At 44.9% G+C, this 15,741-nt stretch overlaps 2 protein-coding genes across 5 annotated transcripts in view; both read right to left on the bottom strand.

Moving 5' to 3' along the window:
- Positions 1–280: 280 nt before the first annotated feature.
- On the bottom strand, positions 281–2,390 carry LOC143427320 (MYG1 exonuclease). The gene is made up of 6 exons (XM_076901360.1): positions 2,106–2,390; positions 1,901–1,996; positions 1,585–1,818; positions 1,184–1,385; positions 622–794; positions 281–506 (listed from the first exon to the last, which is right to left on the bottom strand). The coding sequence occupies exons 1-6, from the start codon at positions 2,312–2,314 to the stop codon at positions 335–337; spliced, it is 1,086 nt and encodes a 361-aa protein (XP_076757475.1). The 5' UTR covers positions 2,315–2,390; the 3' UTR covers positions 281–334.
- A 1,726-nt stretch (positions 2,391–4,116) lies between these two features.
- Positions 4,117–15,741, bottom strand: part of LOC143427302 (uncharacterized) — a 43,733-nt gene continuing 32,108 nt past the window's right edge. For all 4 annotated transcript variants that reach the window (XM_076901289.1, XM_076901291.1, XM_076901290.1 and 1 more), the window contains 5 exons: positions 11,282–11,343; positions 11,048–11,171; positions 9,985–10,141; positions 8,753–9,401; positions 4,117–8,604 (listed from right to left, as the gene is read on the bottom strand). In XM_076901289.1, the coding sequence (XP_076757404.1) occupies positions 4,402–8,604; positions 8,753–9,401; positions 9,985–10,141; positions 11,048–11,171; positions 11,282–11,343 (5,195 nt within the window). In that variant the 3' untranslated portion in view covers positions 4,117–4,401. The remainder of the gene's footprint in view (positions 8,605–8,752; positions 9,402–9,984; positions 10,142–11,047; positions 11,172–11,281; positions 11,344–15,741) is intronic.

Raw genomic sequence — 15,741 nt, 5'->3', positions numbered from 1 at the left:
GAGTGGACGGAGTAATCGGGAAAAATAATCGATTTGTTTCTCGTGTTTTATTGAGACTGTAAAAAATAAGTTCGAATGTCAGCGAAGATGTATGAACCGTGGGAAAATGTCGTGCCATTCTTGCATGGATTTGGTAAGGTGGATCTTACGAATAAATAATTCTTTTCTTTACATGATCGGGTACTTCCATCCACTTCCTTCATTTCCTACATTTTTTTCTTTTTTTTGTACAAAATACTGAAGGTTGCGTAGCAAATGTTTGATAAATATTTTTAAAGAGTACAGGGACATTAGAATCCCAGGAGAGAATTGCCATCCTAATCCGTATTTATTATCATATCGATTTTTCTAGCTCGAGAGTCTTGCGCGCCATCGCTATCGCTCCTTCGCGGGTTTCATTCCCGCCAATAAATCGCTCTGTGTGCACGAATATAACACCTTCGATTCCACAGCTCTCCGTGAGCTCCGAATTCCTCAGACCAGCCCAAGCTTTCGGTAAAAACAGCCTATAAAATCGTAATGCGGTTTAACGCGTCGATTCGTTGGGAATGTGTCTCGTCGTGCGTTCAACGTGTTAACTGTTTCTAGGAATAATGGTCCAATTTTCATTTGAATAAGTACCTGCACACGAAGCTACCGGGCTCCACTGGTATACATTGGATTCTGTAATTGTCGTCCTTATAAATGACAAGTTTTAACGGGGGTTGTATATTTTGCTCTTTTTCTACTTCGAAAAGATGCTCCACCCACGGCATTCCCTGCGGTAACTCGACAATTTCTCCGCTAGGATCGACCTGAAAGTATTTATCACATTTTGCTTTCGTCATTGACGCGAATGACGCGCGACAGCGTCGAAGCCAGCGCGATTTTGTTATATGTAATAAACGCGTGAAACTTTTTGAATGGTTAATCTTTTGCTCGACAATACGAAATAGGAGGAAAATTACTGTTGCATAATGTAGCACTAAGGTAAACGTCTATGATACATTTTTCTTTCGCGGCTAACAATGGCTACGTATGCAGTCTATTCAGACTGTTAGTCATTATATTCAAATCTATGCAAATACCACCTCGGAGGTGCACAACGCGGGCTAATCTGTTTCTTCTGGTACCCACAACAGTCCCATTATTAATTGCAAACTGGTAACGTTAAGGAAAGTAATAAACTCCCCGTCCTATTCACCTCGAAACGTTTCGCAATTGCATCCTGCACAATAGATCTGGCTGGCAACCAAACATCTATTGCATAATTCACGTGCTGCACGAAATCCTGGCCAGTTAATTCGACCGCTTTGAGAAATTGCCGGTCGGCGTCGACGTCCTTGCTGTTCCACGAGGGGTTTAGGAATTTTACGCGGGAAGATAAATCGGTTACGATACGATATCTAAAATTAACAGTACACTCCAGCTAGAGTAATCCTTGTGCACGCACACAAGTTATTTCAACTTGTATCAACATTCCAACAGTTGTGAATAAATAAAATAAAATAAGTTAGGGAGTACACATTCAGGAGTTAAGGCAACTAAAAAATGTATACACGAAAGAGTAAATGCAAATGCGGAACACTGGGGTTGGCTACTTACGCAGGCTTTCCACTGCACATGACAACTCCATTATCTATAGCATCAACTTCCTGCACAAAAGTATCGTAAATCTTTTTAAAAATTATTTCTACATCACTATCGCTCGCTCTAGGGATTATTTGTTTAATAACTTCGTGGCCAAAATGGCAATAAATTAATCCAGCACTGCTCAGTTTCACCTGCCCATCGTAGCCTGGTTTCTTTATCACTGTGCTCACCGATTCCTTGAAATCCCTGAATTACAAATTAAAAATAATTTTAATCCAGGCTGAGAAAGCATTTTAGATGCAACGCAAAGAAGAAAACCGAATGGTACCTCATATGATGATCGTAACGATGCCTGGAAGGATCATATTCACCACCAATATCAACTACAATGTCGCAAGTATCCAGAACAGTTTGATCTCGTGATCTTTAAATAAAAATGAAATTAATTGATCTAAGGATACAAAAGTTCTCCTTAAAATTCTATAAATGGATACTTTTCATTCATGAATATATTGCTCCAAAAATTTACGTACCTCACAATAGTCGCATCCTTGTATTTAGGTAAAGTTTTCAACATAAAACAAGCGAGAGCTTCGTCACAATGAAAAGCACCGCTGTGCGTACCAATTTTCACAGTTTCGTTCATTGTAAAACACCTCAACGATTTGTAGGTTATGTTATCTGGCGGAGTGAGTAACTTCGTGAAATGCCTTAGAATTCTAGCAGAGGATTCTCTAATCATATCCGTGCGTCAAGCACATTAATAATCAAACAGTTTCCTCACCGTATAGTAAAAGTAATTAACAAAAAGCAGCAAAAATCTCCTACCCACGTTCTCACTCAGCACGCAACGTGCTACTGCGTGCGCAACTGACCCACATTCCTCGACCAATCTGACGATACGCTATTATATCGACCAATCAGAAATTACGCAATGGATTCTGGACCAATCAGAAATTACGCAATGGATTCTGGACAAATCAGAAATTACGCAATGGATTCTCGACTAATCAAAAGCTACACACGTTACGTTCACGTACGCCCACGTGTACTACGTTACTATTAATAGTATACGCGGCTCTTTATGAATGGTACACGCATGGTTTTTAAATTTTTCTTGTATAATATCAATTCACACGTACACACGCGATATCGCGTGGTTACTACATGATCTTTTATGTACAATTACATGCATTTCGATGGATTTCTTTAAAAAGGTTTCTATTTTTCTAAGTAAGATAAATAATTACTCTCGTTGGTGGTACTGTAGACGAAGGGGAAGTAATTTCTCACGTGTTTTATTATTCTAGGCTACAGTAATGTTACTATATTGCGACGTGTGGTTTGAAAAAACGATAATATTTACAATCGTTAAGGGTACACCTACGAGGAGTTACATTAATCGAATTAAATTATTTCCGACGTTACATTTAGGAACGAAGATTACGCTAACGGTACTAAGATATGAGTGTTGCTCTTCTTTCCACGCACGGTGTAAACGTCGAAGGGAAAGAAAGAGAGAAAGAAGTAATTACGAGACGTTTCTAGATCGATGAAATAAATTAAAAAAAAAAAAAAAATAGAGGGATCGTCGTGCGGGTGAACGATCACGTGAACAAGAGATTGCACGTAGTATACAATTATTATTAACACAGTACAGGGCTCCTTACATCGATAACGTGTAACTCTCTACAGAGGGGCACAGATATTTACAGAAACCATCGAATGTACACGCTTGACATCTTCCGTTGAACGTCCTGACACGCTTATCGATCACTTCTACCTATTCGAAACTCGCCAGAGAAATGGAGCGGGATAAATTCACATGTAAAAATATATATGTATAATATATCCATACGTAAATGTAGATAGGGCCTATTTATACATTTAGCAAGAATTCCAGCGTCGACTAGGAATCCTCTTTCGCTAAGGACATGAAAACATTGGACAGGGATCTACGGATTCGGGTAAATTCGCAATAAGGCGTCGATCGTTTGGAGAAAAAGGAGTCAATCGATCGACGATCCGAGTATTCTTTCGAGAGCCTTCGCAGCTTTCCTTCTTAATCGTTACACACGCCCTTATGTACACGCATTCCCGTTAATCTATCCCGTACGAATTCGTTGAGCAACGTGCGACAGATTCCTTGTCGAAACGACAAGGGTGCTCCCTTCGTGATCGCGTCGTCCATGAAACCTACGAGTTTGCAGAGATTCTTATTTCGCTCGAGAGAAAGTCGACAACGATGTTGCTTGCCTGCCAGCATCGATGAATGTCGATCGAGCAGTTCCATCTTGTCCACCGCGTTACAGACTGTACTCGATTTAACTTAACGTTCAATGAAATCCCAGAGCGATCACCCTTGCGTCCACTGTTCCCTACTTTTTCACTCTGCGAAACTATTTCGAAGACGGGAACGTTGCGTTCTGACAGTCATACACTGCCTCTAGAGTATCTAAAGAGTCGAGAAACCAAAGGTAACTCGCGATCATCGCAGAGCAACGCCTATTGGTTCGAAAACGTCCAACACTGTCACTTAAGAGTCGTACGTGCTATTATAAACTGATCTCCGTGAGCTGCACAGTCGAACAACCTCTTCGAGCGTATTAATTTTAATAAGTGTGAATCCATCATCGTGGTATACGGGGATTTATGGCAAACGCTGAGGAAAAAAGTCGCCGCTCTCTTCCACGGGATCTTACCTATTAACAATATACATAAATATACACTAGGGGAGGCAGCGGATTCACCAATTACCAAAATCAACGTCGCCAGCAGACACGGAGGGAGAGCGGAAACGGAGAACCGTCCATCGACGAGCCTCGACCTTTACCACCGCCTGTTCATGCAACTCCTGTCGCGCGCGTCGTGGCTACAGCTCTGGCTCTCCTCGTCGAAAACGGTGCCCTCCTCGCACACGAACCGGAAATCGAGCACCTGCCTCGAGGTGAACCCGGGTGAACAGTAATGGAAAAGCCTGCAGTCCCTGTTATCCCCGTAGAAACGGTACATCTCCTTCTCTAAACAATTAAAACCATCTTGCTTCCTCAGAACCGATGACTTTCTACCCGCTGACTTCTTCGTCGTCGATTGCAGCTCCGCTGGTTCCTTGTTCGCGATCTCTGAGGCGATCGTCGTCTCGTAGGCTGGAGTCGTAACGAGAAACTCCGTTACGTCCTGATCTACGTACCTGGTGGGCGAAGGGATAGACGTTTCCTCGTTTGTGACTGCTGTGGTGACTGAGAAAGGTGTTTCAGAGTGTTCAGACTCAGCAGTCGTCAAAGTAATCGGTGAGACAGTAGTACTGACAACTTCCACATCTAATAGACTGAGTTTTTCAAATTGAGTGGTCGACTCGACGTATTTCAAGGTCTTCTCGATGATGGAGCCAAGGGTGGACATTCTGGACACAGGGTAGGGAGTGAAACCGTCCTCTTCGTCCTTCTTCACGTTAGTTGGAGTCTTCTGCTCGCTTGGGCTAGGCTCCTGGTCCCCGTTCTTCGTCGAGGCTTTATCCTTCTGTTCTGATGCGTTCACGGGTTCTAATTTCCCTTCCAACGCGTTCTCTTCGCTTCGACTGGCCTCGATGGTGGTCGTCACAGGTTCTGTAGTAGGTATTTCCGTGATTTCCGTCGAGTCCTCGTCCCTGTTCGTCGTAGTGGCCATGGTGGTCGCTTTACGAGCTAGCAAGGGGAACTTTCTGATCACTGGCTTGGGTGCTAGCTCGTTGTACGATTTGGGTGGCTTCGCAGGCTTGGGGTTTAGTAGACTCAGCCTTGGTTTGATGACTACTGGGTTTGGAGTCGTTGTTGGGGGTATGTAGTTGTAATTCTTCCTGGCTGAGATTGGTTTGAACAACTTTGGAGGCGTTGGACGAGGTGTAGTCGTTGTAGTGGTGGTTGTTGTTGTAGTTGTAGTCGTAGTGGTTGATGTCGTTGATAACGTGGTGGTTAATTCCGTTTCCTCTGTGATGGATTCCTTTGGGCTTTCAGTTTCCACGTCCTGAATTTCTTCCGACTCAGTGGTGGTTTCTGGCAGGTCCTCTTCCTCTTCTTTACGAGTGTCCTCCAGTTTACCATCAGAGAGCATTTCCGTATTGCTCTTCTCCTCGCTCAGACTGTTGGAGTCCGATATCTCGTGCTCTTTATAGTTCTCAGGCTCGTAATTGTCGTCCACGTAGTCGTGAGCAATGTTCTCCATGGATTCTGAGGGTTTACTGCTCTCTGACACGTCCTCTTTCTTGTCTTTTGGCAATTCATCGGTGAATTTGAGAACCCCCTCGGTACTTTCTTCCTGGTCAACTGAAGTAGATTTGTTCTCGTCGTGATCTTCTGTTTCAGCAGTCTCTTCTTCTTTAGAGGTTGGAATCTCTTCAGAATTGATGTACTCTGAAGAGACGGTGGCATCGTCAGAATTGCCAGGATCTCTGTATTCCTCGTCCAGACCTGTTTCGTCTGGAAGGTGAGATGGAGTCAATGCCTCAGTGGAGTCCTGATATTCCGTCGAGATTTCTTTATAATCCATTTCTTCGCTCTTGATCGTTGAATATTCTCGGGATTCTATTTCTTTTCCATCTCCTTTTTCTTCTTCTTCTTCTTCTATTTCTTCTTCTCCTCCTCCCTTCTCAGCCTCTTCTTCCTCATCCATTTTTCTGCTTTTATCTGTCCTGTAGGACGAAATCTCCTTCGAAGAGTCCTCGAACTTCATGCTTTTGTCTTTGCGCAAACTCTTAGTCACTCCGTGACCGTCTTCTTCAGAGTCCTCGTTGCTGAACACTATGGTCGACTTGTCTTCCACGATTTCGTGCTCGATGGAAGATTCTTCCTTATAATAGCTGCTTTCCTCCTTTGGAGCGTTGTCTTTTGGGACTTCAACGTGTTCTACATCGTCATAGAAATCTTCATCCACTTTCTTCTCTTCTTCGACGACTTCTGCTTTCTTCTCTTCCTCAGCTTCTTCGAGTTTTTCCTCATCTTCAACTTCTTCGACTTTCTCTTCTTCTTCAACTTCTTCGACTTTTTCTTCTTCTTCAGGTTCTTCGACCTTTCTTTCTTCTTCAGTTTCCTCTTTCTTCTCCTCTTCAGTTGTCTGAACTTCTTTCTCTTCTTCAACTTCTTCTTCATTCAACGTTGGAATTGTCGTATTCTCTTCGTCTTCCAAAATCTCCTCGATCTTCTTCGAGTCTTTCTCCAAGATTCTAGATTGCTTCTCCAACGTTTCGTATTCATTAGCCGCGCCCTTTCGATTCTTTTTCCCTGAATCCTGATCCTTGCCAGTTTGCAGACCTTTAGAGTACCCGTTCCTGTTGTTCACAGCCCTGATATCGACACCTTTCGAAGTCTGGGTCTCTGGTTCGTCGAATATGTGCTTGTCAATCTGTTCCGTCTGAGAGTTCACCGCTGTCGTAGTTGTTTCCACTTTGTTCTCCGGTAGTTTATCCTCAGGCAACTTGACAGGCTCGCGATTCTCATTCTTGGTCTCCTTTTTCCTGGAAGATATCTTCCCTCTGGAAAATCTGATCCTGGAACTCTTCCTTCGAACGCTTGGCTTCGGTTCCTTGGGCTTCTCTTGCTTACTTTCGTCGTCTGGCGTCTTCTCTTGATCGCTCTCGTTCTTTTTCAACTTCTTACGTTCATCGACCACGTCGTCCTGGTTTCTCGGATTTTTGACGTCCTGTTTATCCATGGAACCACTCTCTGTCGTTTCCTCGATAACTGACTCGGTCGTGGAAAGTATTGGAACCTCAGTGAAAACTTGAATTTGCTCAGTAGTAGTCGAGAAACGCTCCTCATCCGTGGATTTTAGCTTCATATATTCGTTTGGATTGAGAATGACGATGTCAAGGACTCTTCGTGGCTCCTTCGACTTCGATTCCGACTTCTTCTCTTTACCAGTCTTGGCAGGAGTCCGTTGTTCCTCTTCTTTTTTCTCGAGATCACTTCCAACATCCTCTGCTTCATCGTCCTTGGGATTTTCCTCAGTTTTCTCATCCTCATCGACGTCGATGTACTCCTCCGCATCAGACTCCTTGCTATCCAATCGCAGAGGAACATCAAGTCCCTTCGATTCCTCGTCAGCCTTGATTTCTTCACTTTGCACCTCTTCCTCAGCGTCGTCGTACTCCTTCGCCTTGAAGTTCTTGGAAGCCTTCGGTTCCAAATCTTCCAACAAATCCCTCTTCAAGTTCTTCGTCTTCCCATCAGAACCTTCTACTCGCGCCTTGCTTCCCTCGAAAACGCTACGGATGGTGTCCTCCGTGAAGTCACCACCGAACAGGATATCCCTGAACCTCATCAGGCTCTCCTTAATCGCTTTCAAATCCTTGTTACCACTTTGTATATCGATTATATCCCTGTTCTTCTCGTTCCTACCCACGCCTACCACCTGCACGTCCAGTTTGCTCTTCGAGTCCCCGCCATAGACGAAGGAAACCATCGAGCTCTTGGTCTGGCCAACCGACCGCTTCGATCTGCCTCTTCTCTCCCCGTTGAATCGCGTGGGCACACGTCTGTTGTTTCGTATCTTGGGCACGTCCCTGTAGAACGGATCGAACGACTCGTCGCCCTCCTTGTAGTCGTCGTAGCTGGCAGGAAACGTTGGCAGAGGAAGAGTGACCAACTGAGTGGTGTTCAGAGGTCTGCCAGACTCGTCGCTGACGCTTGCTTTGGCTGTCACGATCACTCTGGACTGAGAAGGCAGCAAGGACGAGGGGTTCTGGACTATTCTTTGCAGATCAGGAGGCGGTATGTTGATCGTGACTTGGTGAGGTTTCAGTTGAGGGATCTGCACAGGTGGCAGCACGTGTATGTGCTGGGTGACCTGTTCGCCGTTGGACTGAGAGGATTGGGGTGGTTTCGAGGAGCTCCTGGGGGTTGGATAGAAGGACCTCACTGTGGTCTCGTCGGTGGCTGGTGTTGGGAGGAAGCTGCCTGGAATTCGTTGCTGCTGCGAGCTGTGGCTTTGACTGGTCTTGGTTTGCACCGACCGCTGCGTTTCTGGCGTTGGCACTGGGGATATCGTCAACTTTGAGACCTGTAACGTACCGCACGTTTGCTAATCGCACATGTATCGACAACCAATAGAGAACTGCAGGATTCTAGAGAATTCTGTAGAGATCTGATTAGGTCGCGAGAGAAATGGCAGCGAACATCGATGTTTGGCAATGATCGGACAGAGTTACCTTTCCCTTGTTGGTCGATTGGATAGCCTCCAACGGCCTGATGCCCTGATCCCCGTTCTCACGATAGTCTGAGGTCTCCCTGGGATTGTTACTGTGAATCGAAAACTGTTCCGTGGTGCTGGCGATCCCGTGACTGTGGAAAAGTGGATTTATCAACGAGGGACTATTCCCATTGCTGTTCAGCAATGTTTGGATGGTGGAGGAGGTCGCGTGGAACAGTGGCGCCACTGTTGATGGCTCGTTATGGATGATCTGTGGGTTCGCTGTCGAGCTGAACCGAATCTGGTGCACCTGGGGCGGTTGGATGGTAGTAGAACCGACACCCTGGTTACTGAATAACTGATACGAGGTTGCCTGTTGGTTATTGTTCCTCTCCTCGTTGTGGAAGATGTACTGCTGATGATAGCCTCTATTTTTGTCGTCGTACAGCAACTTGGATTGGCTGGTGTGGAATGGTGGTTGGGGTTGGAATTGTTGGGGGTAGCCTGTGGGACGCGAGAAGGAATTGGAGGCTGGCGTGGTGGACGGTTTGTTCGGTTTCGTGGTCGTGGTGGTCGTGGTGGTCGTCGTGGGTCGCGCTGACGTGCTGCGTTGATGGTCGTCCTCAGAATCCGACGAGTCACCGTCATCCTCGCTGTTATCGTGTGAACTGGAAGGAATCGTTCGGACAATTAAAGAGACTCGTGATTTTCCACGCGAGAGCACTTGGACGAAAATGCTTCGACGCTCTTTCCTACTCCTGATGCATCTGTTCTAGCTTAAGCGCATAGCACGTGGCATAGGATATGGTAACAGGTGGCTGGTAAAAGGCGATCGATCAAAAATTGGCGACACGCGCAATCACCACACCTCTCAATCCTGTATCACGCGAACTACGAAAGTAAAGCGAACTGGTATGCAGCCTGGTGCACCTTTGGTCCTTACGAAACCGCTAACAGGTGAACGAGAAGTGAACCGAGTCGCGACAATAATTATTTTCACTGGCGCGACTGGGTGCCGGCTACGTGGTATCGAGGGGAGAAATGTTGCACAGTGGACCTGTTTTGATCCAGTAGAATTGATAGCGACAAGTTTTATGCGATAGGAAAAGTTTCAACGATGATTTTTCGAGAAGTTATCTTAATTTATTTCGTGATAACAATTCACGGATTTCCTCAGTCGGTTGTTCGATCTGAGCAACTTAAATTTGTCTTAAATTTGGACGAGACGATAATTTAATTAGTTCCTTTTACCTGAGAGTGACAGCATTGTTCCCATAGAGTTCCAGGTTCAGGATGTAGAATTGCTCGCTCTTGCTGCAATCGACCTCGTCCACCCTTTCGCACACCCTTGTTTCCTGATCGAAGACGGTTCCGTTCAGACAGAGGAACTTTATGTCCATAATCTCGTCTGAAATCAAGTCTTGTGGTGAAGGACGGGGTCATTATTCGGGGATGCTCTTCTGGGTCACGATTCTCGAGACGTTTAAACGTCTCCTAATAGTCGAAGCTGATTTCAAGCGTTAGAATAAGCGTAGCCTTTCCTTTCTACTTTCGTACATTTTTAAACAACCCTGATCTATTTTCCCCAAAATTGGATCTATACCAACGTTTTAAAAGCAGCTGAAATATCCAACTATTTTTCTTCGATAAAATCCCATTCTTATGAGAGAGAGTAAAGTTAAATAAAAATGTTGTGTACAGTGTCTGATAAAAATAAAAAAGAGGAAAACTTGTGGTATAAAAAGATATCAAATGACGTCTGACATTGCCGCTTGACCAAAGGTTAGACGATCGAGTCGATCCTTGCGACGAGACAAAGCCGGACGTTCTCGACTTAGGTCAGTAAACGTACCTCGGACGACCGTGACATTCTCTTCCGAGTGATCTCTCGATCGATTACAAAACTTCGATCGGCGCTAGGCAGCCCCCCGGGGCGGGCCTCTCGATCCTTCGATCGATCGATCGATTCGTCGATTTTATACGCCGTCCGTTCCACCCGACGTCCAGTTAATTATCGTCTCTAATTGTCACGACGCCCAGCTTCGTGGCAAGAGTCGATCGATCGACGGATCGCCTGGGGAGTCTGCGAGTCGAATTAATCGCGAGTCGAATGTTCGACGCTGACCGAGTTAAACGGGTCGGGAATCTAATTAGCGAGTCGATTAACTGATTATCTATTTTTTCTTTTCTTAAGCTAGATGTAAGTTAAGTTCGTCGTAACCTTTTTTTTTTTTTGTGTATTAAGAAATAGAATGCTGCCTCGCGAGGTTTAATTGAGCGTTTCGAGTGGCGAGTAGAAATGTCAGTGAATTACCTTTCTGACCGATGGTGCAAACGTGGAACATCTGACATCCGACCTCGACGTCCGCGTAGTATCCGCCCATCACCTTCCCGTTGCACGAGAAATTCGTCTCCGGCAGGTTGTCGAAGTCCAAATACTTGCGAGATCAGACACAGAGAGTGTATTATTTGTAATGAAAAATTGATCAGGTGAAATAAAAACGATTTCTCGATGAAATCTGTGAATAGAGAAAATGTCGATACTCACGCCAGGTTCCCCCGCGCTGCACAACAACGGGCCATGCTGGAGGTTGAGGATCGACAATAAAACTGCAACAGAAAACAGCCGAATTACACCAAAGATTAACAGCGCATTCCAATCGACTCGATACTTTCACGAAGAGAACGAAAAGGAGGAGAGATATTTTAATAACTTTTCCGCCAAGGAAAACGAGGGGAAAAGGTGCGTGTCCGGCGCTAGGGTAATTTACCGGGCTAATTTATGCGTTTGCGTAATGCATCTACCAAGAGAGACCCTGTTACACCAGTTGCAGTTATAATTACAAGCAACTATCGACACGCAGCGAGGTCGTTGCTCTCGAATATTCTGTACTTATTTCTCGAAACAGAATAATTCGTTTATTTTTACCAACCAATAATACCAAGATTGTTCGTGAAATGTTTGTCGTGTCACTAAGTTAAAATGCAAATCAACATACCTAGTATCTTCTATTCAAAGTGCCAAAAAATTGGGTGCATCTGGTATCGATAAAAGAAAAACCTGAGCCATTCATTTTTATTTATAAATGTGAGAACAGGTTCGAAAAATTCCTGGACTTTAATAAACTCTCCCACTCTCTGAGTGTGCTCGCAGAATTTTTGTTTCTTCCCACGCGAAATGTTTCATAGCGTCTCGACGATTCAAAGAAAGAGAAAAGAAAATACCGGACCAGTGTCCTGAGAGCCGATTTCAGGGCGACCTGTCACCAGATCTGGTCCGAAGCATCGATTTCAATCGGTGGTCGACGTTTATTAAATAAAATAGAATGGCTGGGCTGTTGTGGGCCGAGGTCGTCCGGTGTGCGCGCGGGCCATCCAATCAGAAACGTCCCCTGGTCCCGTCGGTCCCGTCGCGAATCTAATATTCGCGATCGAGGTCTCTCGCGCAGCCGCGATCAATGTCCACCACTGTGTGGCCGATTTCGATCGAAATCGATCGAGATCGTGCGAAAACGGAAGTCTCGCGAACGAACGTCGATCCTGCTTGAACGGATCGAGGAATATCTCGAGGATGCAACGACGATGAGCACTGGAGTATCCGCAGCGACGCGACTGCGAGGATCGAAAGCGTAGAAATGTTCAGATCGGCTAACTTAAGGTGCTTTCTATTGTTGCAAGAAGATTTATCGAATTTCGGTTTCTACGATGGAATTTCGCCACGTAGGATCGCGCTTTCCACTTCTTCCTCCTTTCCCTTTCTAACCTTCCTCGAGATGTATCTATTTAGCGCGTGATAATACACCCGTTTCGGTAAGGGGTTTTTACCATTTCGTTTTGTCAGACGAAAGTATGTCAGCGGAGCCAGATATTTAATTAATCCTCCTTTTGAAATGTAATTAATGAATGCTGGCTCGTTGCATTCGTACCCCTTTCAAATTTAACCCAGATTTTTGGAGGAACGTTAAAGGTAATGATGTCAAAGGTTTTAATGAACGTACGATTGTAACGCTCGCGTAATCCTTATAAAGGAATTTGAACAATTCGTTAGTAGAATTTGAACGAAAGTATGTCAGCGGCACGGATTTTTCAGACCTTCCGATTCTCCTCTTCCAACCATTTTATTTTTTAACGACACTACACTATTATAAGAATAATTAAAGTATTACCTGCGTATAGTATAAAGTCATAAAATATTATAATTCCTGTATTATAAATGGAAACATTGCTCTTTCGAATAAATCTCACATTTAACAGTAATTACGAGGCATTAGCATAGTGCGAAAAAGTAAATATTTTTCCAAGACTCTCGCCATCAAGCCCGTTGATCGCCTTTCATCTGTAGAAAGCTGCGCGGAGTTATTAATGACATTGCCTGCGGGTGAAATTGACGGAAACTGTGGTCACGTGACATAATCAGAAATGCCTAAGCGAAAGGTCAACGAAACCGCGAGGAGATTTTAGTCAGGCAATTGATTAATAAAAAATTACAAATTCTATTTCTAATTAGCCATCGATTTTCTTGCATTCGATCTGGTTCTTGCATTTCTTAAATTCGACCAGAATTCGTCAACTATCCGTCAGTCACGAATCGAAAAATGATCGTTTGATTAAAAAGCAGACGGCCAGCTCGACCAGCCAAACGAAGGCAACAACTGTCAAGACTCGCATCTGTCAAGACTCGCAACAGGTCGGCCAGTTGGCGGATCTAAATGTCACGAGATTCACACAGACGTTACGTCGATTATATCACTGCCACGTCGAGCGATGCTACTGCAACGAAAAAGAGGAGAACGAGGGGAGAAAGAAATTCGTAGAAGCGGCTGGAAAAAGGGAGGCAGGGGCGCGCGTTGGAAATATGCATCGCGGGTTCGATTAGATGAACCTAACGATCGGAATCTGAATGGCGGATGAATTACGCGAGCGTGGACGCAGGGAGAGTTATGAAAGAACCTGATGACGCTTCGAACGATTGCGTGATCCCCCAGGCTCTGTCTCTTCCTCGAAGTCGAATTATTTATGGACGAAGGAACGCTGCGTTTAGCGCGAGCCGTCCGATTTGGAAATTCGTTTAGCCAAGTGCTCGAGATCGAGATCGAAAAGTGGACCGTGTGATCTCGATGACTCCTCTTAGCGATGATCGATGAGCGGCTGACGACTTGCTCCTGAAGCGATTCTTGGACGTAGCCTCTGATGTTAACGCGCTCGCTAAATTGCATTCTCCATAAAAGGATCCGATGACGGAGGATTTATTACATTTTTTCATTCATTAGAGGATCGTCATTAAAAACGAGCAACCGGGATTAATTATGGCATTTATTATTTGTTATTTAATATCTCGCTTGATTTTCTATGCCTTTTTTTATCTGGCCGTCTTAAAAGTTCAAGGAAACGTGACGATCGTATTCGTCGATGACTGAGATCGACGATTTTTAAGTCGTTCCTTACACAAGACCGCAGAAGGCGCGCGATTATATTTTCGCCTATGGGAAATCCGTCCCGCGAGCGTTTCCAGCGTGTGGGTGTACAAACAGCTTCCGTCTGTTTAACGAGCCTCAGTTTATGAAAACGGGCCAGCTTGATCCGCTGGTGTAATTAAAACGACGCCGGGAGAGAAATATCGTTGCGCGCATGATAATCATGGGAATTCGCGAGAGCCGTGCAATCGTAGCCACTGCAGCACTTCAATCTGAATTTCATTATCCGTCAATAATTTCCACGAAATACTCGAACGTATTATCGTACGATTTATGGTATTTCGTTTGTCGATCGTTACACTTCTTCTAGACGGAAGCGACGAGGAGAGTAAAATTGGCGATAATTCGCGAAACGAACGATACGATCGATCGATTCGCGGGTCGTGACCAGTGGGAACAATCGAACCACCCGGGAATTATCAGACGAACGAAGCAATTAGTACCCGTGGCGATTCGCAGGCCGTGGATCAACAATGGGACAATTAAATCTTGGGAAACGAGGTTCGACGAAGCGGCGGAGAAAATTTATTGTAGGAGAAAAAAATTGCTCGAACGATGATGAAAATGTGCAGCGAAACTGAGGATAAACGAAGAAGCGCACGGATCCGATACGCGACAGTTTCCACGTAATCTCGAGGAGAAGAGAGGTATTCGCGAAACGGAGCAAGGTGAGCGAAGAAGGAGACCAAAGGCGAGGGAGAGACGGGAGGAAACCGTGGCTCGATTATCGCAACAGTTACAACCATTACCGTGATATTACCGTTACAGTAGCTTCTCTAAGACGTGACTACATCCACCGAGAAGATTGCACAACGCTGCTCATCTCTCGAACGCTCTTCTCGTCTGCTCGCGATTCCTCGAAGCTGTTGCGTTCTAACTTTCAAATAATTGCCATTTCCTTCTCTGCGTTTAGACCCATCCACGGCTACGATTGGTCATAAAATAATTCCACTAGACTCTTAAATATTTGCGACAATTATTCTCTTCTCTTTGCGATCAATTTTCTAATTTGTTAAAAATAATTAGAACGATAGCAAGTAATACGAGAGCTATACGTAAGAGCTCTAGAGAAACTCTCCTAGCAACTGTCCACTAACTCGTTACAGTCGACAATGGGTTTCGTAGACCGATCTGTCGCCCACGCACCAGGTCGAGCACTATCGATGCTTGTTCGGTAATCGCGGATACTCGTTCTAAAAGCGAGCTGTACGCGCGCTGGTGAAGGTGAAAGGTGCTCTTCTTACGTGATTTTACAATACACCCGCGTGCCAGGCTGCCCTTTCGGGATTTAATAAAACCAGCTGGCTTTCAGGCGGTTCGGTCGAGTCACTTCCTCCCGCGGATCGTCGTCCAGAAGTACCGCCTCTATGAGGCTATCTCGATTTTTCGATCTTCCAAATATCCTCCTCCACTTTCTACACTTCGAATCGCGATTGCCACGACGAACAGGGCAATTGTTTCAAGTAAATTTGCTTGTACATGTATGTATCTAATTACAAGATACTTTTAAACGCGAGTGGAATCTGTTCGCGAT

The sequence above is a fragment of the Xylocopa sonorina genome, chromosome 9 (assembly GCF_050948175.1).
Source record: "Xylocopa sonorina isolate GNS202 chromosome 9, iyXylSono1_principal, whole genome shotgun sequence".
Lineage (NCBI taxonomy): Eukaryota > Metazoa > Arthropoda > Insecta > Hymenoptera > Apidae > Xylocopa > Xylocopa sonorina.
The sequence above is the reverse complement of the archived record's forward strand: the minus strand, read 5'-3'. Positions and strand labels throughout refer to the sequence as shown.

Bases quoted from the DNA above. Each gene is read 5' to 3' on its own strand.
- LOC143427320 (XM_076901360.1), bottom strand. From the start codon at position 2,314: ATGATTAGAGAATCCTCTGCTAGAATTCTAAGGCATTTCACGAAGTTA. The intron at 1,997-2,105 runs GTACGTAAATTT...TTTTATTTAAAG, and splicing joins AAGGATGCGACTATTGTGAG to ATCACGAGATCAAACTGTTC. The intron at 507-621 runs GTACTTATTCAA...ACGATTTTATAG, and splicing joins CCCGGTAGCTTCGTGTGCAG to GCTGTTTTTACCGAAAGCTT.